This window comes from Mirounga angustirostris, unplaced genomic scaffold, assembly GCF_029215605.1.
Source record: "Mirounga angustirostris isolate CCGP_5_RB_7025 unplaced genomic scaffold, mMirAng1.0.hap1 SCAF_14, whole genome shotgun sequence".
NCBI classification, from domain to species: domain Eukaryota; kingdom Metazoa; phylum Chordata; class Mammalia; order Carnivora; family Phocidae; genus Mirounga; species Mirounga angustirostris.
The window spans coordinates 82,700,417-82,721,792 of NW_026991722.1; the positions used below are offsets into that span (position 1 = coordinate 82,700,417).

A 21,376-nucleotide genomic window follows, 5' to 3' on the forward strand; every position below is an offset into this window, starting at 1 on the left:
TGTTTTCCTTAAGTTATTTGTTCATCTTTTCAGTGGTTTTCCCATGCTTTTGTCTTGTTTACCCACAAATTAGTCATTATTTCACTTACTTGCTATTAGAAATTCTAAGAAAATCACATACCCACATACACACACACACACACACACCCAACATCACATAGGTCAGTGTTTACCAGAGCGTCAGCTGACATTCTGATCAATACAAAATTTGCCATGGGAGCACCATCTTCTATTTCCTCCAGACCTGGTTCAATACCCTGATTAGCCATCTTGGCAACCAGCTAAGAAGGAAAGAAATGGTTGGGGGTGCATTTCCAGACCACACCATCAAGTATATTTATATTGACATTTCAGCCTCTGGGTAGCATGCCTAGCTCCTCTTGAAGTTCTTAATCAATGTGGGGTCTCCAGGATACCCCCCTTTTTCTTTTTTTCCAAAGTATTTTTTTAAATAAGGTATGTACTTTTTTTTTTAAGATCTTATTTATCTGACAGAGAGGGAGAGAGTGAGCGAGCCCAAGTAGGGGGAGCTGCAGGCAGAGGAAGAAAGAGAAACAGGCTTCCCGCTGAGCAGGGAGCCCGATGCCACTGGGATCATGACCTGAGCCGAGGGCAGACACTTATCCGACTGAGCCATCCAGGCACCCCACCCCCCCTTTTTGTCCCCAGAATGCCCCTTTGAGCAATGTTCACTGACCTCTTCTTTCCATCATGTTTGCTCAGTGCTGATACATTGGCTTCTTAGGGGAATCTTGACTTCCTGGGACCACAGGTCCTGATTGCAGGGCATCCCCCAGTCCCAGGAAACCGATTTGGGGTTCCAAAGAAGGAGTGACATTAATTTATCTTAGCCAGATTGGATGACTGATCAGGAGGTAGTTTAAGAGGGTGGTCATGGAAAGCAAAGGGCTTTTAGTCTCAAATGGTTCCTATAGCAAGTGTTCATTCCACAGATTACTTATTATTTTTACACTAGAGACAGAGCAGTTACTGCCTTAACCAGGTGCTTAAATTCAGCATCACTGACAGTGGAAGATGCAGTACAAAGTTCACAGAGCCGCCCTTGAACTTCTCTTGAATCTAATCAAGCTGGGAAGTCCTGGTTACAGGAAATATAGGGTGACAAAGGAATATGTTTGTCAACACCTCCTTGGGGGGTGCCTGGGTGGCTTAGTCGTTGGGCGTCTGCCTTCGGCTCAGGTCATGATCCCGGGGCCCTGGGATCGAGCCCCACATCAGGCTCCCTGCTCCGCGGGAAGCTTGCTTCCCCCTCTTCCTCTCCCCCTGCTTATGTTCCCTCTCTTGCTGTGTCTCTCTCTGCCAAATAAATAAATAAAATCTTTAAACAAAACAAAACACCTCCTTGGGACACAATCAGATGAAGTCAGAATGTGGGACTTCTACAAGATGCCTGTCTTGGGCTCTTCAAAAAACAAATCAGTGTCATGAAGGAAAGAGAAAAGGCTGGGAGGCTTGTCTAGATTTTAAAAGACTGCACATGGAAAGTAAAGTGATGCAGCCACCCTGGAAAAAAATCTGGCAATTTGTTACAAAACTAAACATGCAATTTCCCAGATGGCCCAGAGAATTAAAAATTTATGCTCACACAGACCTTGGAGTTGTTTTTTCCTTCTTCTTCTTTTTCTTCTTCTTTAGGAAGTTCTATGCCCAACTTGGGGCTTGAACTCACAACCCCGAGATCCAGAGTCACATGCTCTACTGAGCCAGCCAGGGGCCCTTGCTCACCAAAACTTGGATAGGCCAGGGGCCCTTGCTCACCAAAACTAAGGATAACAGGAATTTTCTTAGGAGCTTTACTGGTGACAGCACCCCACATGTCCTTCAATGGGTGAATGGTTGAACAAACTCTGGTACTTCCATAAAAGAATACTACTCAGCGAGAGAAAGGAATGAACTATTGATACATGCAACAACCTGGGTGGACCTCAAGGACATTATATTTGGTGAAAAAGTCAATCTCAAAAAATCACATACCCTATGATTCCATTTATGTAGAGCTCTGGAAAATGCAAATTATACTGACACAAAGGAGTGGGAAAAGATAGGAGGTGGGGATGGATTACAAAGGAACACCAGAAATTTGGGGGGAGTGATGAATGTGTTCACTATCTGGATTGCAGTAATGGTGTTATGGGTGTACATGTCTCAAAACATAAAATTGTGTGCTTTGAATATGTGTGGTTTACTGAATGTCAATTATAACTAAATAGAGCTGTTTGTAAAAAAAAAAAAAAGGAATGGGAGAATGTTTCTGTGAGAACTAAATGAAACGAAGCATATTACGCACTTTTTGTGTAGTCTGGTACACAGTTAAGTGCTCAATAGCTGCTGTTGGAACTTGGCTGATCTTCTGGATGGCTCCATCACATCTCCCTGCTTATTTCCTTCATTGCACTGAAATAATCTGTAATTTTCGAGCTTATCTGTTCGTTTACTTGTTTGTGGTCTGTCTCAATACTGTGAGCTCCCTGAAGCAGGGACCGGGTCTAAATTTACCTCCAGGGCGGTTTTCCCCAGGGCCGCCTTGAAGCAATAGATGACTGTTCACCACCTTCGCCCTGAATAACCACATCCTTTTGTTTACAGACCAGAGAAGTGTTTGATGGGTGGTGGCCCATGCATGTCCAGCTGGATCTGCCATGCTCAAGGGTAGGACTTCCGAAGGCTTCTGTCCGGGGACACTCATGGCCTGCTTAACATAGAACGAGACTAGAGGCAGCCGGTGCTAGAGATAAAGGGACTTGGTTTCAAGCACAGCTCTGCCTGGTACTCCACAATGGAACCTGAATAACTAAGTGTACTATGTGTCCGTTTGTCTCCCGGTTGTTTTAAAAACCATCTGGATAGAAAAACCTTCATATTTTCTCCCATTTTTGTAACGGAAGATTAGATCCTTTCCAAGTTTTAAGAGAACCCCGCCCAAGAGCTTCGCACCTAAATTAAGCCCAACCTATAACCAAAAAAAGACAAAACTCCATAAAAAGCACGCAAAATAACCACTAACAAACGCTACTCCACAAATAACACACTTTCTTTTTAACACAACAAAACTCAGTCTCCGTAGAGACTGTCAAAAATTGCCAATGCCGACTATATTTCAAGTCGTCATGGCGGGGTATTGGGAAAAGTTTTCAATTAGCAATAATCGCGCCTCGGATAAACCTCATTGGCTACGATACTGCCACTGCGCAAAGCTGAAGAACGTGAGCACGCACCCTGCTCCCCCACGTATGACAACTACCTTTTCAGTGAGGGTGAGCGACTGCCACCGAGTTCGTGGATATGACGCGTTCTGCTTCCAGCCGTTATACTTAAGATCCGCCTGCACGGGAGGCTTCTTGCTGTTGGATCATCTCGAGTCGAACATTCAGATTTTGGAAACGAGAGTACATTCGCTGGGCATGCTGGGTAATCTTATGCAAATATTGATGACATCACAGAGATGACCGGCGTACACTTGAATTTTGACTAAAAAACCTGAGCGGCGGGAAAGCAGGGAAAGCGAGAGTGAACCATCCGAAGGGAGACGAGTAGCTGCGGACGAAGGTGCAAATGACCAACTGGACAAAGGCCACCGACAGCAGGTATATTTGTACACCGGTCAACGTCACCGGGATAAAAAGCAATAAAGAAAAACGTATTGTAGAAAAAATTCTGTTACCTAAGCCCGACTCCTAACAAATAAAGAAAAACACGATTTTTTCAAAGAATGCGGTCAGCAGTGATTTCAGACTTTAATATTTATTCTTAAACTATGTAAACAAAGCTAGAATAAGAATCTTTCCTTCAGAACCAAGATACATCAGTCTCCGTAGAGACTGTCAAAAATTGCCAATGCCGACTATATTTCAAGTCGTCACGGCGGGGTATTGGGAAAAGTTTTCAATTAGCAATAATCGCGCCTCGGATAAACCTCATTGGCTACGATACTGCCACTGCGCAAAGCTAACCACCAACGCCCCCTACTCATCATCCCCAATAGGCAAGGTTCCTATTACAGAAAGGCGAGTTTGAGTCTCATGGAAAAACCATCAATTATTCTTTGGTTGAAAATTATACTAACGTATGAAGATCTCTCGAAGATGCATAAGCTATTTCTGAAGGTTTGTTTCTTGATTTCCTTAACCAAATTTGGATGGAGAATGAAGCAAAGCATTATGGGAGGGAACATGCTAATACTTCATTCATAGAGTGATTGGGGCCGATGAAAAGTGGGCTGTGTCAGCATGCTGTTCACTTGGCTGCTGATTCACAGCGTAACTATCATCTCCAAAATAGTTTTTTTTTTAATTGGAATAAACTATATATAACATAAAATTTACCTTTTAACCATTTTTTTAAGATTTTATTTATTTATTCATTTGAGAGAGCGAGAATGAGAGAAAGAGAGAGCACATGAGAGGGTAGAGGGTCAGAGGGAGAAGCAGACTCCCTGCTGAGCAGGGAGCCCGATGCGGGACTCGATCCTGGGACTCGAGGATCATGACCTGAGCCGAAGGCAGTCGCTTAACCAACTGAGCCACCCAGGTGCCCCTCCTTTTAACCATTTTTAACTATACAGTTCAGTAGCATTAAGTACATTTATTCTTTGGAACCATCATCACTTCTACCTCTCCAAAACTTTTTCATCATCCCAAACTGAAACTCTGTACCCATTAAACACTAACTCCCCTTCCCCATTCCTCCCTCTCCCAGCCCCTGGCAACTTCTATTCTACTTTCTGTTTCTACGAATTTGACTCCTCTCAGTACCTCATATAAGCAGAATCATATAATATTTTGTGTCTGGCTTCTTTTTTTTTTTTTTTGAAGATTTTATTTATTTATTTGAGAGAAAGAGCACCCGCGAGAGAGCACAAGAGGGGGGTTGGGGGGGCAAGAGAGAGGGAGAAGCAGGCTCCCAGCTGAGCAGGGAGCCCGACATGGGGCTCGATCCCAGGACCCCAGAATCATGACCTGAGCCAAAGGCAGAGACTTAATCAACTGAGTGACTCAGGTGACCCTGGCTTTTTTTTTTTTTTTTAAGTTTATTTATTTAAGTAATCTCTACACCCAATGTGGGGCTCGAATTCCTGACCTCAAGATCAAGAGTTGCATGTTCTTCCCATGCCCAGGACCCTGAGATCATGACCCAAGCCGAAGGCAGATGTTTCACTGACTGAGCCACCCAGGCGCTCCCGAACGTTTTATTATAAAAAATTTCAAATATGAGAGGTGCCTGGTTGGCTCAGTTGGGGGGAGACTTTTTTTTTAAGATTTTTTTTAAAGCAAGTTTTGTTTTTTTTAAAGATTTTATTTATTTATTTGACAGAGAGACACAGCGAGAGAGGGAACACAAGCAGGGGGAGTGGGAGAGGGAGAAGCAGCCCCCACCCCCAGCAGGGAGCCTGATGCGGGGCTCTATCCCAGGACCCTAGGATCATGACCTGAGCCTAAGGCAGATGCTTAACGACTGAGCCACCCAGGTGCCCCTTTTATTAAAGATTTTATTTATTTATTTATTTGATACAGAGAGAGACAGCGAGAGAGGGAACACAAGCAGGGGGAGTGGGAGAAGGAGAAGCAGGCTTCCCGCTGAGCAGAGTGCCCAATGCAGAACTCAATCCTAGGACTCGATCCCAGGACTCTGGGATCATGACCTGAGCTGAAGGCAGACACTTAAGTACTGAGCCACCCAGGCATCCCCCACCCTTTTTTTAAAGTAGGCTCCACGCCCAGCATGGAGCCCAACACAGGGCTTAAACCCACAACCCTGAGATCAAGACCTGAGCTGAGATCAAGAGTTGGCCACTTAACCGACCGAGCCACCCAGGCACCCCTAAAAATAAAATCTTTAAAAAAATTTTTTCAAAATTTCAAAAAATTCAAAAATGTTCAAAGTGTTATTCAGTGAACATAGTCATCATCTAGATGCAAAAATGACATCTTTAAAAGTCCTGTTTGATGCTGATGTGTAGCTATTTTTTTTCCCACAGGGTAAGAAAAATTAGCGGAAAAAAAGATTAGCAACTTGATTTATTTTAGATTATTTTACTTTGGTCCAATCAAAGACTTAGTCATTGATTCCTGGTGTGGTGAAATTGTGTGTTTCACTAACTGCCTTGGATGACTTCATCCTCCACGGATGACTTTCCAGCACTAAGAAAAATTGAAAAGTCAGCTAACTTCTCCCCGGAACATGAGATTCTTTGGGGCCTAAAAGCACAATAGCCCTGTATTAGGCAGTCTCTCAATTAATGATGCTCATTCCACTTGGCAAACTGAAAAAACAATACAGGCTGGATATTTTTCATAATAAAATTTGGCTGGGGGAATGTCAATGTTTTGTCGTTTTAATAGGTTTTGGTCAAATACCCATAAGTGCAGAAAATGTTCCTGATTACAATTCTTTTGACTTAGTAAAAATTTCCAGTCTACATTTTGGTCCTTTCTTTCGGCCAGTGTGGTCAGGTTAACTAAGGCACAAAAAGCTATCATGTTAGGTGATTATCCCAGCAGGGTGCCCTATCTGAGCTGTTGCTGGGTGTCCTACCCACAACTACTAAACTGGGTGACTTTACCAATATTTACCTCCACACATTCAATGAGAGGACCAGGAGTCCAACTTTGACTCCAGCTTCTATACTACAGTACTTCTGGTCTTCAGTTTATCTTAAAATGGGGGAAGTGGTTCCTTAGGTGTTCTTCAAGGTCTGGGTTAGCTGGCCTTTGGTTATGTTCTAAACACAAATTGATATCTTATTTAGATGAGGCTGGAGAGCAAAGTTTCTCTTTGACTACATATTAGAAACAACTGGGAAGTTTGTAAACCGACTTGATGCCCAGGCATCTTCCCAGGCCAATTAAGTCAGAATGTCTGGGAAGGCATTGTGTTGGTTAATTTAATAAAAACACAAAATGAGAAATAAAATTGGAGAAGCCAAGTGGGTAAACACATTATTCCCTGTATATTATATGTGGCGTTAGTTGTTCACATAAACTCCAAAAACATCAATATTTCAGATGTTTGTTCACAACCCACTGCAAGGTGGGAACTTGATTTCCTCATGGTGAGTGCAAAGGATCATAATCAGTGAAGTTGAGTATGAGCCTATTCTAGATCCATTATTAAAGCTTCTCTCTTAACAATGAATTCCTAACTTAGTGCTGTTTGGATGTACTATTTGCACTGAGCACACTGGTGTGGAAACTCCAACCACTTCTCTCAAATGGACAGGGCATGTGAGTTTAGAAGACAGCGACCCATCTCCAACCAAGGTTCAAAACTTCTGACCATGAAAGGCAAACAGGTGGCGCTACCAGACAATCTGGGCCCCTCAACTGTGAAGCCCAGAGGATTGTGGGACTTGTAGTTTTTCATGCATCATTTCAGCCTCGTGAACTACATTTCCCAAAATGCAAAAGCAGCCAGTCGGTTGCACCGTCAGTCGTAAAGTGTCGTTTAAGCTGTGACAGGTGAGTTGCTCTGTGTGGGCTGCGGGGTTTCTAGAAGTTGTGGATTTGCTGTAAGAGATAGCGTATTAACTCTTTACCGTTTGGTGGTACCTGGCAGAGAGCTGCTGTTCCAATAGAGCGTGTTTTCAGCGGGGTGTCCCTAGCCCTTTTGTCTCAGGAGTCCAGTCTATTTTTAGCGGTTCAGGTGTTGCTGTGAAAGGTCTAGAGACATCGGGGTCCTAACCTAGATCTGGAAAGCCAAGCGTAAGATAATGTTTACATAAGGGGTGCGTATCACTAGAGAATTTCTGCATTATGTTAAGTAATATGGCAAAGCCTTGTTTTTACAGCTAGAAAGCTGGGGTAGAATGTTGTATCAGGCCTCTTCTGCTGTGTCCAAGTAGCAGTGTTTGCGATTGAGGGTAAACTAAAAGAATATGGGAAAGATAGAATAAAAGATGTGCATGTGCTTAGTTACATTAATAAATAAAAAGCCATAAAAATCATAAGTCTGAAATGTCTGAGCAACGACTTCATCAACACCTGGCATACCAGAATTCAAATGTGCTCTTCAGTTTATGAAGAAATACTTCTGATTTATAAAATGGGAAGTAGGTTTATGGAACACACGGTCTCCCAAGGGATGGTAGTAACTAAAATTATAAAGGCAGTCCTCCAATGGAGACGTCAATAGATGTAGTCATAGAATAACAATGAGCTATTAAGGGATTTAAAAGATACTGGGAGTAGACCATTAATATTTTGAATTTTATAAGAAATTTTTGATTTTTTGATTTATTTTTTAAAAATATTTTATTTATTTATTTGACAGAGAGAGACACAGTGAGAGAGGGAACACAAGCAGGGGGAGTGGGAGAGGGAGAAGCAGGCTTCCCGCGGAGCAGGGAGCCTGATGTAGAGCTCAATCCCAGGACCCTGGGACTATGACCTGAGCCGGAGGCATATGCTTAACGACTGAGCCACCCAGGCGCACAAGACATTTTTTGAAAAGATTTTATTTATTTATTTGAGAGAGAGAGAGTACAGAGCAGGGGCAGAGGAGAGGGAGAAGCAAACTCCTCTGATAAGCAGTGAGTCCAAAGTGGGCTCGATCCCAGGACGCTGGGATCGTGACCTGAGCCAAAGGCAGATGCTTAACTGACTGAACCACCCAGATGCCCCTTATTTCTGACCAGCCAGGTTTTACTGGGACAAGCAGAATAGGCCTCATGTTATGCTAGAATCCTGCTTTACCAATTTGTATTTTACATTTCCTTTTTATTATTACTATTATTATTATTATTTTTTTTTTTTTTTGAGAGGGAGAAAGAGAGTCCATGTGCAGGGAGGGTGCAGGGAGGAGTAGAGGAAGAGGGAGAGAGAGAATCTTAAGCAGGCTCCACACCCTGTGCAGAACCTGACTTGGGGCTCAATCTCACCACCCAGAGATCAGACCTGAGTTGAAACTAAGAGTGGGTCGCTTAACTGATGGCGCCACTCAGGTGCCCCCATTCCTTTTTTAAAATAGATATTTTGGGGTGCTTGGGTGGCTCAGATGGTTAAGCATCTGCGTTCGGTTTGGGTCATGATCTCGGTCCTGGGATCGAGCCTCATGTCCGGCTCTCAGCTCCATTCTTTTTTATTCTCCTCACTTTGCTGATCATATCTCTTAAGCCTTTAAAATATTTAGGGGCGCCTGGGTGGCTCAGTTGGTTGAGCGACTGCCTTCGGCTCAGGTCATGATCCTGGAGTCCCAGGATCGAGTCCCACATCGGGCTCCCTGCTCAGCGGGGAGTCTGCTTCTCCCTCTGACCCTCCTCCCTCTCATGCTCTATCTCATTCTCTCTCTCAAATAAATAAATAAAATCTTTAAAAAAAATATTCAAAAGATACAAGCATTTTCCTTTATCTCATGGCTTTCGGCATTTCGGCACTTCCGATGTTCTGGGCATACTAGGACATCTACAAAACAGACATCCCTCTAAAGAATTATTTTTTCTTTTTTTTAAAGATTTTATTTATTCGAGAAACAGATACAGAGAGAGAGAGAGAGAAAGCATGAGCAGGGAGAGAGGCAGAGGGAGAGGGAGAAGCAGGCTCCTCACTGAGCCAGGAGCCCAATGTGGGACTTGATCCCAGGACCCTGGGATCATGACCTGAGCCAAAGGCAGATGCTTAACCGTCTGAGCCACCCAGGCGCCCTGGAATTTTTTTCTTAATTTTTTCTTAATTTTTTTTCTTTTTCTTTTTTTTTAAAGATTTTATTTATTTATTTGAGAGAGAGAGAATGAGAGAAGAGTACATGAGAGGGGGGAGGGTCAGAGGGAGAAGCAGGCTCCCCGCCGAGCAGGGAGCCCGATGCGGGACTCGATCCCGGGACTCCAGGATCATGACCTGAGCTGAAGGCAGTCGCTTAACCAACTGAGCCACCCAGGCGCCCCTCTTAATTTTTTTTCTTAATTTTTATTGTGGAGGCAGCTGGCTGCCTCATTCCGTAGAGCACGTGACTCCTGATCTCAGAATCGTGAGTTCAAGCCCCACATTAGGTGTGGAGCCTACTTTAATAAATAAATATATAAAATTTTTTATTGGGGGGTGCCTGGGTGGCTCAGGCAGTTAAGCATCTGCCTTTGGCTCAGGTCATGATCCCAGCTTCCCGGGATCAAGCCCCGCATCAAGCCCCAAATAGGGCTCCCTACTCAGCAGGGAGTCTGCTTCTCCCTCTGCACCTCTCCCTGCTTGTGTTCTCTCTCTTGCTCTGCTCGCTCTCTCTCAAATAAAATCTTAAAAACAATTTTTTTTATTGTGGAAATAGAATGATATAAGAACCTAATCCACGGATCCATCACCCAGCTTCAGAAATTAACAAGTCCAGGGGCGCCTGGGTGGCTCAGTTGTTAAGCATCTGCCTTCGGCTCAGATCATGATCCTGGGGTCCTGGGATCGAGTCCCACATTGGGCTCCCTGCTCATTGGGGAGCCTGCTTCTCCCTCTCCCACTCCCCCTGCCTGTGTTCCCTCTCTCGCTGTGTCTCGCTCTCTGTCAAATAAATAAATAAAAATCTTGAAAAAAAAAAAAAAGTCTAAAGGGAAAGACTAAAAAAAAAAAAGAATAACGTTTTGATACATTCTTCTTTCCAGTCTCTGGCAACTACTAATTTACTTTCTGTCTCTATATATTTGTGTATTTTGGACAATTTATATAAGTGGAGTCATACAGTATTTGTCCTTTTGTGACTGAATTCTTACACTTAGCATAATGTTTTCAATATTTATCTATTTTGTAGCCTATATCAGAACTTCATGCTTATAGGTAAATAACATTTCATTGTATGGATAGGCCCCATTTTGTTCATTCATTCATCAGTTGATGGTTGCCTCGGTTTTTTTTGTTGTTTTGGGGGGTTTTTTTTGGTTGCTTTAGTTTTTTTTTTTTTTTTTAAGATTTTATTTACTTATTTGAGAGAGAGCAGAGCAGGAGGGAGGGGCAGAGAGAGAAGCAAGCTCCCCTATGAGCAGGGAGCCTGACACGGGATTCGATCCCAGGACCCTGAGATCATGACCTGAGCCAAAGGCAAGACGCTTAAGCGACTGAGCCACGCAGGTGCCCCTGGTTGCTTTAGGTTTTTTTTTTATGATTTTATTTATTTGACAGAGAGAGACACAGCGAGAGAGGGAACACACAAGCAGGGGGGAGTGGGAGAGGGAGAAGCAGGCTTCCCGCTGAGCAGGGAGCCCGATGTGGGGCTTGATCCCAGGACCCTGGGACTGTGACCTGAGCCGAAGGCAGATGCTTAATGACTGAGCCACCCAGGTGCCCCTGGTTGCTTTAGTTTTTAAAATCCGGTTTCTCACATCAGGTTTCTTTCTCTCTAGAATGAGGATGAGTTTTGGGTTGACTTTCAGGGCAGCAAAAGGTCACTGGATGGTGAACATCAGCCGGCAGTGCTCACGTGGATCCATTCGGTTATTTGTGCCACCAAGTCCTCCTCTGGACCCTGAGAAGGTCAAAGAGTTACAGCGCTTCATCACTCTTTCCAAGAGACTCCTAGTGATGACTGGGGCAGGAATCTCCACTGAGTCGGGGATCCCAGACTACAGGTCAGAAAAGGTGGGACTCTACGCCCGCACTGACCAGAAACCCATTCAGCATGGGGATTTTCTACGGAGTGCTCCAATCCGCCAGCGGTACTGGGCGAGAAACTTTGTAGGCTGGCCTCGATTCTCTTCCCTCCAGCCTAACCCTGCACATTGGGCTCTGAGCAACTGGGAGAGACTCGGAAAGCTGTACTGGTTGGTGACCCAAAATGTGGATGCCTTGCACACGAAAGCAGGGAGTCAGCGCCTGACAGAACTCCATGGATGCATGCACAGGTGCAGGAAGGTCTAAATAGTTTGAATGCAGAAGTGTGTGCTCCTAAGAGCAGAGACCTTGGCTATCTTGATCACTGTCGTTTTCATTAGACCTTGGGAAAAGGATTTGGAGCAAGTTGTTTACTTTGGAGTCAATCCCAGCAAACTCACTGAGGAACAAACTCAGTGGGGAAATGAAACAGGGTAGGGAAGAAAAGCCAAGAAAAGGGTAAATTAATGAATGCTTTGGGGAGCTGCTTTGGGGAGCTGACGCTCAATCCTTTGAGGAGCCCTCTGTCTAGAGCATGCTTCAGAATTGTCTCACTGCAGGTCTTGGAAGCTGGGGCATTTTTGTCCATCATATCCCATCCCTCATTGGTTGAGGGTCAGTCTAGGTGAAATAACTCCCTAACACTAACCTCTGCAACTCTGGAGAAGGCTTCCTTGGCCAGTGAACACCCTAAGAGAGAGGCAAGAAGTTGCTTGTAAGAGAACTGTATGCAAGTGGCCTGTAGTGTCTTGAGGGGACTATGAGCAAAGTGCCAACAACATAGGCTAGAAGCTGGTGGATCTCTGGTGCCTAGACAAAGAACACAGTACAGCCCAGCATAGTCAGAACCCAATAAACATTGATGGAATGAAGACATGGAGTCCTGGCAATAACTTGAAGCTAATTGGAAACCATTTTCTTACTTTGAAGCCCCAGAGATCCTCCTGCCAATTATAAAATATTTACTGGGTGCCTACAACACGTAGTGTGCTACTTGGTGGTGCGGAGGGGTCAAAACCAAAGTATAAAACATGGTCTACTTTAAATGTGAGAACTTTGTGATCTCTTTGGGGTGGGGGAGGGATCCAAAAAATAACATGTTTAACAAACAACTCCACACAATTGTTAAATTATGTGGTCCTTGATAGACATGTTTTGCGAGTTCAGAGAAACCGATTTAGTAAAGCTTGGAGTAATTGGTCAAGCTTTTATGGGAAAGGTGGGGCTTAAGCCTAGCTCTGGTCTGACTAGGCAAAAGAAGGGAGAGGGCTTTCTAAATGAAGAGGACTTGTAGAGCCCAGAGGAGTCTGGCCTGGCCTCTGTGGAGACTTACTATGAAATCAGATTGTCTGGGAAGGCTAGACCCAAATCATGGGTGCGTCTGAAAATAGCGCAGTGCAATTTGGGTCTGTCGTGAGAGACCAAAGGGGAATATTAGTGGTTTCTGAGCAAGAAAGTAGTATGATAAAAATAGCATTTGAGGAAAGCCACACAGGATTAGAAAGAGTGGCTCAGGGAGGTCAGCCTGAAGGATCTAGACCCAGGTGGTATCAGGAGAATTCGAGAGCTAATGATGGCCACGAGTCCATTAAAACCTCCTTTTCATGATGAAAATTTCAAATGTCCCTAAAAGGAAAGTAGTATAATGAACTCCCATGTACCATCGCTCGGATACAAAGATTTTATCATGTCTACTTTACCCCTTCTCTCCCTGTCTCTTACAATTTTTTTTTTAATCTTTTTTTTTTAATTAATTAATTAATTTATTTGAGAGAGAGAGAGAAACAGCATGAGAGGGGACAGGGTCAGAGGGAGAAGCAAGCTCCCCGCTGAGCCGGGAGCCCGATGTGGGACTCGATCCCAGGACTCCGGGATCATGACCTGAGCCGAAGGCAGTCGCCCAACCAACTGAGCCACCCAGGCGCCCTCTTACAATTTTTTTTTTTTTTAAAGATTTTATTTATTTATTTGAGAGAGAGAGTGAGAGAGAGAAAGAGCACAAGAGTGGGGAGTGGGAGAGGGAGAAGCAGACTCCCTGCTGAGCAGGTAGCCTGATGCGGGACTCGATCCAGGGACTCCAGGATCATGACCTGAGCCGAAGGCAGTCGCCCAACCAACTGAGCCACCCAGGCGCCCCTCTTACAATTTTTTTTAAAGATTTTTATTATTATTATTATTAATTTGATAGAGAGAGACACAGCGAGAGGGGGAATACAAGCAGGGGGAGTGGGAGACGGAGAAGCAGGCTTCCCACAGAGCAGGGAGCCCGATGTAGGGCTTGATCCCAGGACCCTGAAATCATGACCTGAGCCGAAGGCAGACGCTTAACGACTGTGCCACCCAGGCGCCCCATCCTTTTTTTTTTAAGATTTTATTTTTTTAAGTAATCTCTATTCCCAACGTGGGGCTCTAACTCAGAACCGTGAGACCAAGAGTCACATGCTCCACCAACTAAGCCTGCCAGGTGCCCCTAATGGGGGCCTTTTAAGTAAAATAATCAACATAATCTGATGGCTGACTAGATAAAAAGGAGCAAAATGAGTAGTTTTTCCAAGGGTTCCTGCCCAAGTAACTGGAGAAAGGATGGTGATAGAGAAATTGGGGAGGGGCGGGTGAAGACAGAGATAAGCTGGACAGGACAGTCAAGATGACTTGGAGTTTGGGAGACCGAGCAGGAGTGGAGTCCTGTACGGGAGAGGGGACTATTAGCACAGAGGCATTGTGGCAGTGAAAACGGAGTCCCCAGGGTGGAGAAGGTAGAAAGAAAACTGTCTGGAAGATTGAGGATTAGAGAAGAAACCAACTAAACCACTTTCTGTTCTTTCTTTTAGCAGCTATTTAGTGAATGCCCACTGTCTGTAGGCACTGTTCTAGGTGGTGGGTATAGCACAGTGGTCAAAGGACTCAAAGTTCTTGGTCTCATGGAGCTCATGATTAGAGAGGTAAGAAGAGAAACAGAAGACACTGGGTAAGGACACCAGGGGGAAGAGCGTTTTTAAAGAGACGATGGTGATGGACAGCGACCATCCCCCCAGAGGAGGAGGGGAGGAAGGGAAAAGCATGGGTTTGGGCACTAAGGAAGTCATTTGCAGTTGTGCTACGGATAAAAATGAGCTGACAGGGTAAGCAGGGAGCATGAGTTAGGAAAACAGATGTACACTCCTTGTTCTACAGGTTGGCAGCAGAAGGAAAGTGAGAAATGGTGGTAAAGAGGTCATGAGAAGGTATTCTAACATGGGGGAAAGACTGCATGTTAGGAATGACAAGCACTGTCAGAGCAGTTAAAAATGGTCGGGGATGAGACGTCTTTGGCAGCTTCGTGCCTCCTTGGGACCAACCATTCAGTAGACTCTTCTTCGGTTTCAGGGTCCTTTGCTTGGACTGTGGTGAACAGATTCCCCGGGCGGTGCTGCAGGAGCGTTTTGAAGCCCTGAACCGCACCTGGAGTGCCGAGGCCCACGGCCTGGCTCCGGATGGCGACGTCTTTCTCACAGAGGGGCAGGTGCAGAGCTTTCAGGTCCCGTCCTGCGCCCGATGTGGAGGCCCCCTGAAACCAGATGTCGTTTTCTTCGGGGACACAGTGAACCCTGACAAGGTTGACTTTGTGCGCAGGCGTGTAAAAGAAGCGGACTCCCTCTTGGTAGTGGGCTCGTCCTTGCAGGTATCTGACTTGGTCAGGGTGGTGACTGCCCCTTTTGTGGGATGGAGAACCCCGGAGAGGCTCCCTGTCTGGTTTCTGTCTTCCTGCATCGAGAGTTCTCACGGGTGTCTTCTTCTTGTAAGGTGTACTCTGGCTACAGGTTTATCCTCACTGCCCGAGAGAAGCAGCTCCCAATTGCAATACTTAACATTGGGCCCACACGGTCGGACGACTTGGCATGTCTGAAACTGGATTCTCCTTGCGGAGAGTTGCTGCCTTTGATAGACCCACGCTGACCACAGCCTGGTGATCCTGAGCCTGAAGCTGGGACTTTCACTGTAAATGAAATGGTAAATGCTTTCTTAGATAAGTTTCCAGTTCCCATTCAACTGAGAGCACTGACAAAATATAGGCTTCTTAATGTATGGCCATTCTTAATTAAAACAAATTTATTTTTGGGGCGCCTGGGTGGCTCAGTCGTTAAGCGTCTGCCTTCAGCTCAGGTCATGATCCCAGGGTCCTGGGATCGAGTCCCACATCGGGCTCCCTGCTCTGCGGGAAGCCTGCTTCTCCCTCTCCCACTCCCCCTGCTTGTGTTCCTGCTCTCGCTATCTCTCTCTCTGTCAAATAAATAAAATCTTTTAAAAAAAATTTATTTTTTATTTTATAATTTTTATTATTTCTAAAAGATTTTTATTTATTTGAGAGAGAGCACGCCAGCATGTGAGCAGGGGGTGGGGAGGGGCTGAAGGAGAGGTAGAGGGGAAGACTCTTAAGCAGATTCCCCGCTGAGCGCACAGCTGGACTTGGGGCTCGATCTCAAAACCCTGAGATCATGATGTGAGCCGAAAGCAAAAGTCAGTGCCCAACGACTGAGCCATCCCAGGAGCCCCTATTAATTAAAAACTTTTTCATTTATTTACTTATTTTAGAGAAAGAGTGTGAGTGGGGGAGGGGCAAAGAGAGAGGGAGAGAGAGAGAGAAGCAGACTCTCTACTGAGTGTGGAGCCCCACTCCCGGCTTGATCCCATGTCTCTGAGATCATGACCTGAGCCAAAATCAAGAGTCAGGCGCTGAACCAACTGAGCCCCACTGTATGCCCCTTAATTAAAACTAATTTTTTAATGTGCATTAAACTATAATGCTTGAAAGACTATGATGTTCCAGTTGTAAGTACGTGCTATTTATTTAATTAATTTATTTGAGAGGGAGGGGGAGAATCTTAAGCAGCCTCCACGCCCAGCCCCAGCTGAGGCAGGGCACAATCTCACACCTCTGACATCATGACCTGAGCTGAAATCAAGAGTTGGACACTTAACTGACCGAGACACCCAGGCACCCTGGCACATTGCTATTTAAGATAATCTTTCAAAATCTGCCATTGCTTTTTTCCCGTTTTAAAAAGATAACAGCTTTATTGAGACATAATAAACATACCATAAAGTTCACCCTTTCGAAGTATACAATTAAGTTGTCTTATAGTACACTCACAAAGTTGAACATTACTCACCACTGTCTAATTCCAGAATATTTTCATCATCCCAAGAAGAAACCTTATAACCATTAACAGTCACTCCCCACTCCCAACCCCACTACCACTCCCCAGTCCCTGGCAACAACTAATCTATTTCTGCCTATTCTAGACATTTCATATAATCTGTGGCCTTTTGTATCTGGCTTCTCCACTTGGCATAATAGTTTCAAGGTTCATCCATACTGTAGCATGTGTTGGTACTTCACATGCATTTTAATCTATGAATACAACCATTTAAGCTTTATTGAGATATAGTTCACAAACCATACAGTTTACTCATTTATACAATTCAATAGTTTTTAGTATATTTCTAGAGAAGTACAACCACTTAAAAAAAAAGACTTTGGGACGCCTGGGTAGCTCACTTGGTTAAGCGGCTGCCTTCAGCTCATGTCATGATCCCGGGGTCCTGGGATTGAGTCCCTCGTCAGGCTCCTTGCTCAGCAGGGAGCCTGCTTCTCCCTCTGCCCTGCTGTTCCCCCTGCTTGTGCGTGCTCTCTCTCTCTCTCACAAATAAATAAATAAAATTAAAAAAAAAAAAAAAGACTTAAATTCTTGGAGTAGTTTTAGGTTCACAGCCAAATTGAGCAGAAAGTACAGTGTCCCATACACCCCTTTGCCCTGTACACTCAACACAGTATTTATCATTCACCTACTGACATCTTGGTTGTTTCCAAGTGTTTGGCAATTATGAATTAAGTTGCTGTAAATGTGTGTAGGTTTTTGTGTGGGCATAAGTTTTCAACTCATCTGGGTAAATACCAAGGAGCAAGATTGCTGAATTGTATGATAAAAATATGTTTAGTTTTGTATGCAACTGACAAACTGCCTTCCAAAATGGCTGCACCATTTTGCATTCCCACCAATGAATGAGAGTTCCTTTAAAAGCAGGAACTATTTTTGATATTTTAAAACTATTGGGCGCCTGGGTGGCTCAGTTGGTTAAGCAACTGCCTTCGGCTCAGGTCATGATCCTGGAGTCCCTGGATCGAGTCCCACATCGGGCTCCCTGCTCGGTGGGGAGTCTGCTTCTCCCTCTGACCCTCCCCCCTCTCATGTGCTCTCTCTCATTCTCTCTCTCTCAAATAAATAAATAAAATCTTTAAAAAAAATTTTTTTTTAACTATTTTTTTTTAAAGATTTTATTTATTTATTTGACAGAGAGAGAGACAGCAAGAGAAGGAACACAAGCAGGGGGAGCGGGAGAGGGAGAAGCAGGCTTCCCGCGGAGCAGGGAGCCCGATGCAGGGCTCGATCCCAGGACCCCGGGATCATGACCTGAGCTGAAGGTAGACTCCCAACCGACTGAACCACCCAGGTGCCCCATATTTTAAAACTATTTTAAATTAAAGTATACTAGGGGCGCCTGGGTGGCTCAGTCGTTAAGCGTCTGCCTTCAGCTCAGATCCTGGGATCGAGCCCCGCATTGGGCTCCCTGCTCTGCGGGAAGCTGCTTCTCCCTCTCCCACTCCCCCTGCTTGTGTTCCCTCTCTCGCTGTGTCTCTGTCAAATAAATAAATAAATTAATTAATTAAAAAAATAAATAAATTGAAGTATACTATACATACTATTTTAAAAACTTCTAATTGAAGTATACTATACATACAGAGAAGAGCATGTATTATAAATAGACAGCTTGATGAAGACATATAGCATCTAGATCAAGAAAGAGAACATGACTAGCAAACAAAGAAGCCCCGTTGGCACACACACTTTTTAAAGTAGTAAGTTCCATGCCCAGCATGGAGCCCAATATGGGGCTTGAACCCACAACTCTGAGATCAAGACCTGAGCCGAGATCAACAGTTGGGAGGATCAACTGACTGAGCCACCCAGGCGCCCCAACACACACATTTTTTTTAAAGATTTATTCAGGGGCGCCTGGGTGGCTCAGTCGTTAAGTGTCTGCCTTCAGCTCAGGTCATGATCCCGGGGTCCTGGGATCAAGCCCTGCATCGGGCTCCCTGCTTGGCAGGGAGTCTGCTTCTCCTCTCCCACTCCCCCTGCTTGTGTTCCCTCTCTCGCTGTGTCTCTCTCTTAAAAAAAAAAAAAAGATTTTATTTATTCATTTGAGAGGCAGAGAGCACAAGCAGGGGAAGAAGCAGAGGGAGAGGGAGAAGCAGACTCCCTGCTGACCTGGGAGCCCGATGGGGGCTCGATCCCAGGACCTGGAGATGGTGACCTGAGCTGAAGGCAGATATTTAACCATCTGAGCTACCCAGGTACCCCACACACACTTTTTAATATACTTTTAAAACTAGGTTCTTTTTTTTTTTTTTTTTAACTAGGTTCTTATTACTAGAATAATATATATTTGTTGTAGAACGTTAAGATGATACAGATAGGGATGCCTGGGTTACTCAGTTGGGTAAGCGGCTGCCTTTAGCTCGGGTCATGGTCCCAGGGTCGTGGGATCGAGTCCCGCATCGGGCTCCTTGCTCAGCAGGACGCCTGCTTCTCCCTCTGCCTGCCGCTCCCCCTGCTTGTGCTCTTTCTGACCAATAAATAAATAAAATCTTAAAAAAAAGAAAAGATGATACATATAAGTAAAAAGAATATAATACAAATTACCCATTATCCTACCACCAAGATAACCAAAGTTTAACATTCTGGTATAACTAAATCTGTTTTTACAAAAATCAAATCAAGGCTGTGCATGTTTTAAATGCATTTTTTTTTTTAAGATTTTATTTATCTGACAGAGAGAGACACAGCAAGAAACGGAACACAAGCAGGGGGAGTGGGAGAGGGAGAAGCAGGCTTCCTGCTGAGCAGGGAGCCCGATGCAGGGCTCGATCCCAGGACGCTGGGATCATGACCTGAGCTGAAGGCAGACGCTTAACCGACTGAGCCACCCTGGTGCCCCAAGGCTGTGCATGTTTTATCACATCCTTTTTTCACTTAACAAGATATGGTGGCCATCTTTACATGCCCTAAATGCTGTTGTTTTTTGAATGGTAGGGTGATGTTCACAATCATTACCCCCACCCACTTTCGGCTTATTCAGCATTAACTTGTTTCATTTCTTTTCAGATTCGTAAGGATTCCTCACTTCCTCCTCTAACTAATCAAGCTCACTGAGTGTAGCCTGTAGAGGGCAGCAAACCAACATCTTTATCCCAGCCCCTCCCTCTCTGAACTGGGCAGGTTTGAGTGTGGCTGAGATTTACCCTGAAGAAAGACTTTTTCAAAGCAGCGGCTGCTCTTGATAGGGAAAACTGCCCTCACTTGCTTTTTATCTCACCAGGCAGAAGAAACAGCTTGGGAAATATGTAGGCCAGAACGGTCTCTGGAGTGCTAACCCAGGAATCTCACTAATGTGGGGGGGTGAGGGGAGAAGAAAATGACTTCATTTAGAATTACAAATGGTTAAATGTCTCTAACTGAAACATTTTGATATTTCTTTTTAAAGATGAGTAATGGTATGAATGAATTTTTTATTAACTAAGGAATAAAGGAACCATATTTTTAATAGCACACCAAGTATGTGGGCTGTACGTTTATATTCTTTTTTTTTTTTTTTTAAGATTTTATTTGTTTATTAGAGAGAGAGAGAAAGCACAAGCAGAAGGAGTGGCAGGCAGAGGGAGAAGCAGACTCCTCGCTGAGCAAGGAGCCCGATGCGGGACTTGATCCCAGGACCCTGGGATCATGACCTGAGCCGAAGGCAGACGCTTAACCGACTGAGCCACCCAGGCATCCCTATATTCTTTTTTTAATCAGCTAAAAAAGAATGGGCTTTATGACACGGTTCTCTTAAGTATTTCTGCCGGATTTCAGCTGCCATAATGAGACAGTTGCCTTGAACCTGGTCTGTAGAGAGGAAACAAGTGGGCTCTTAAACTGATTTGTTTCTGCCAGGTAAGGCAGCATTACTGTTAGCCAGAGAGAATCACTGTACCAGGCTAAAGCTTTCAGCACAATCTCATCAAAAAGTAAAGCGGATGAAAGAATCACAGCCTATTCTCGATAGTCCTTTGTCTAAAATTAGGGCAAAGCAATACATGTTCATCCTGCACCTGCCTAGGAAGTAAATTTTAGTTAACTGGGATAATCCAGGATCTTGAAACCAACAGAGTTCTTTTCATCTGCACAACTGTACATTTTCCCATAGTCATTAATTCTGAAGAGGTGTAAGGTTGTTGTAAATCTCATTCCAGCTTTTTTGCAGAGGAGGATCCTAAGGTGCTTTGAATCAGATTTGCTCAGTTACCAAAAGTCAGTACCAGTAATTGTATTCAAATCTGGGTCTTCTGGATCTCAAGCTATTCTCATCCACAAATTTCAATGGTTACTGACAGATACTGTATTAAGGTACTAAAGCTACAAAGATACAACCTCTTGGCTTCAGGGGCACCTGGGTGGCTCAGATGGTTAAACATCTGCCTTCAGCTCAGGTCATGATCCCAGGGTCCTGGGCTGGAGCCCCACATAGGGCTCCTGGCTCGGCAGGGAGCCTGCTTCTCCCTCTCCGTCTGCCTCTGCCCCTGCTCATGCTCTCTCTTTCTGTCTGTATCTCTATGTCTCAAATGAATAAATAAAATCTTAAAAAACAAACAACCTCTTGGCTTCAAGTGGCTCACAGAGAATGTGCTATTTCCTCATCCTTATTCTCTACCACAAAAT

General features: G+C 44.5%; 1 protein-coding gene and 2 non-coding genes across 5 annotated transcripts; 1 reads left to right on the top strand and 2 right to left on the bottom strand.

Annotated features, from left to right (window-relative positions):
• Positions 1–3,076: 3,076 nt before the first annotated feature.
• LOC123853361 (U4 spliceosomal RNA) lies at positions 3,077–3,217 on the bottom strand. The gene has a single exon (XR_006793126.1). It is a non-coding gene; the product is annotated as a U4 spliceosomal RNA (small nuclear RNA).
• A 610-nt stretch (positions 3,218–3,827) lies between these two features.
• On the bottom strand, positions 3,828–3,968 carry LOC123853362 (U4 spliceosomal RNA). Its single transcript, XR_006793127.1, has one exon. It is a non-coding gene; the product is annotated as a U4 spliceosomal RNA (small nuclear RNA).
• A 3,463-nt stretch (positions 3,969–7,431) lies between these two features.
• SIRT4 (sirtuin 4) lies at positions 7,432–17,294 on the top strand. Of its 3 annotated transcripts, none has more exons than XM_045887507.3 (4): positions 7,432–7,475; positions 11,330–11,827; positions 14,943–15,237; positions 15,360–17,294. In XM_045887507.3, exons 2-4 carry the CDS (start codon positions 11,331–11,333, stop codon positions 15,510–15,512), a joined length of 945 nt encoding a protein of 314 aa, XP_045743463.2. In that variant the 5' UTR covers positions 7,432–7,475; position 11,330; the 3' UTR covers positions 15,513–17,294. The 3 variants fall into 3 exon arrangements, with proteins under 3 accessions (XP_045743463.2, XP_045743464.2, XP_054366461.1); XM_045887508.3 differs by having other exon boundaries at positions 11,330–11,554; positions 15,360–15,512; XM_054510486.2 differs by having other exon boundaries at positions 14,943–15,503.
• The last annotated feature ends 4,082 nt before the right edge of the window (positions 17,295–21,376 follow it).

Bases quoted from the DNA above. Each gene is read 5' to 3' on its own strand.
- SIRT4 (XM_054510486.2), top strand. From the start codon at position 11,331: ATGAGGATGAGTTTTGGGTTGACTTTCAGGGCAGCAAAAGGTCACTGG. The intron at 11,828-14,942 runs GTGCAGGAAGGT...CTTCGGTTTCAG, and splicing joins CTCCATGGATGCATGCACAG to GGTCCTTTGCTTGGACTGTG.